This window comes from Nestor notabilis, unplaced genomic scaffold (assembly GCF_000696875.1).
Source record: "Nestor notabilis isolate BGI_N333 unplaced genomic scaffold, ASM69687v1 scaffold21400, whole genome shotgun sequence".
In the NCBI taxonomy this organism is placed as follows: domain Eukaryota; kingdom Metazoa; phylum Chordata; class Aves; order Psittaciformes; family Psittacidae; genus Nestor; species Nestor notabilis.
The window spans coordinates 4195-5789 of record NW_009912701.1 but is presented as its reverse complement, the minus strand read 5'-3'; the positions used below and the strand labels follow the sequence as shown (position 1 = coordinate 5789).

Sequence of the window (1595 nt, the reverse complement as noted above, 5' to 3'; positions counted from 1 at the left end):
GGACCCTGTAGGGTTTTGGGAGGGCCCTGGGTGCTGGGCACAGACACCCCTCCATCAGGGGGGCCCACAGGGCACTGGAGCACGGGGTGCCAGAACCCCCCCGTGTGGGGTGAGAGCAGGGTGTCCCTCATCCCTCACCCCAGAGGAGGTTTTGGGCACCCAACATGGGGCTCCTGCTGTCACCTGCTTCCCATCCTTCCCGTGCCCTCTTCCAGCCATTCCCCTGGGGTTTCGGAGACCTCTGCTGCACGAATCACCAAACTTCTGGAAACCTGGGGGGAAGAAAACCAGGAAAATCATGAGGAAAACGTTGATTTTAAGTCACACTAAAGTGTTTATTTTAAAAACGAGGTAGAATGGGACCAATGGAGACACAAAGGTGAGCCTGGAGTAACAGATGTTGGCTGAGGGGGTGAGGAAACATCTCTAATTAACCCACAGGATGACAAGGAATCTTCCCACACGCTTTATTAGAGAGATTGCCATAAATAAAACCTCACATGAGAATCCAGGAGCACTCAGATCCCAAAGATCCTTACATCCCAATTCCTAATGCTCCAAACCTGAACTCGGGAGGAAGCTTTTCCTGCCGCACGAGGTTTAATATCAGGATTTAGCCCTCTAGACATGCATAAAAAAAGGGGAGATTTTACAAATTAACAAGGATTTTGAGGGGGGAAGAATGTACTCGGTGTGTGGTTCGGAGGTATCCGTGCAGAGCGGGCCTAGGCAGAGGTGGTTTTCCTGGGAATGAGGCCGTTGGCCAGGTCCCAGCGCACTTCCCAGCGCAGGGCAGCTCTCTTCTTCTCAGTGGGCACCGTATAGGTGTTGGGGATGTAGAGGTGCTGCGGTGGCTTCCCGGGAAGCTCGGCCTTGCAGAGCATCTGCTCCCGGATGCTCCAGCGCAGCTCCTGCCGCTGATCCTCTCCCGGGATTCGGAATTTCTCCCATTCTCGTTTATACTCAAAGTATTTGGCCACTCGGTCAGTCTTCCCCCTGTTCCGTCCCAGCAGCTCAAGCCGTGGTGGGATGAAGGATTTGGGTTGTTCCGCTGTGTACTGAGAAACAGAAGAGCTCCTGCTCCCAAAATCCCCGAGGAGAAAGGGGGTGCTGTCCGCAGGGAGCCACTGGCACAGGGATTCATCATGGGAGCTGCTGCTGGTCTCAATCTCCCCCTCAGAGATGCTGTCATCTGGCTCAGGCAATTCCTGCCTCGGGCTCCAAGCCTCGGGATCGCTCTCGGGCTCGCTGGGCACTGACTCGTCGGACACTTCCACTCCCCCATCGGGTCTGCGCCTCAGCACCTTCCTTTTCATGACCAGCCTCCTGGCTCCTCTCTGCTCCTTGGAACATCGAGGAAAGCCTGGCTGTATTCCCACAGCGAGGGAGGCCTCAGCATAGGGATCGTGGTGGGGATGCGCCCGCTGCTTGCTGCTTCCATGCTGGGGGTACAGCGCTGCAGCCGGCAGCTCCCCGGTGTCCAGATTGGTCCATTCATACCTGCCTGCTCCCATTGTATCCATGATTTTCACCAAATTGGGTGGATTCTGCAAAGAAACAGTAAACCAGAGTTAATTCCTTGCAGCACTTGGACC

The 1595-nt window shown here is 55.4% G+C and overlaps 1 protein-coding gene across 1 annotated transcript; it reads right to left on the bottom strand.

The window, feature by feature from the left end:
- Window positions 1-725: 725 nt before the first annotated feature.
- HYLS1 (hydrolethalus syndrome 1) lies at window positions 726-1514 on the bottom strand. Its single transcript, XM_010020861.1, has one exon. The coding sequence runs from the start codon at window positions 1512-1514 to the stop codon at window positions 726-728; it is 789 nt and encodes a 262-aa protein (XP_010019163.1).
- Window positions 1515-1595: the final 81 nt, after the last annotated feature.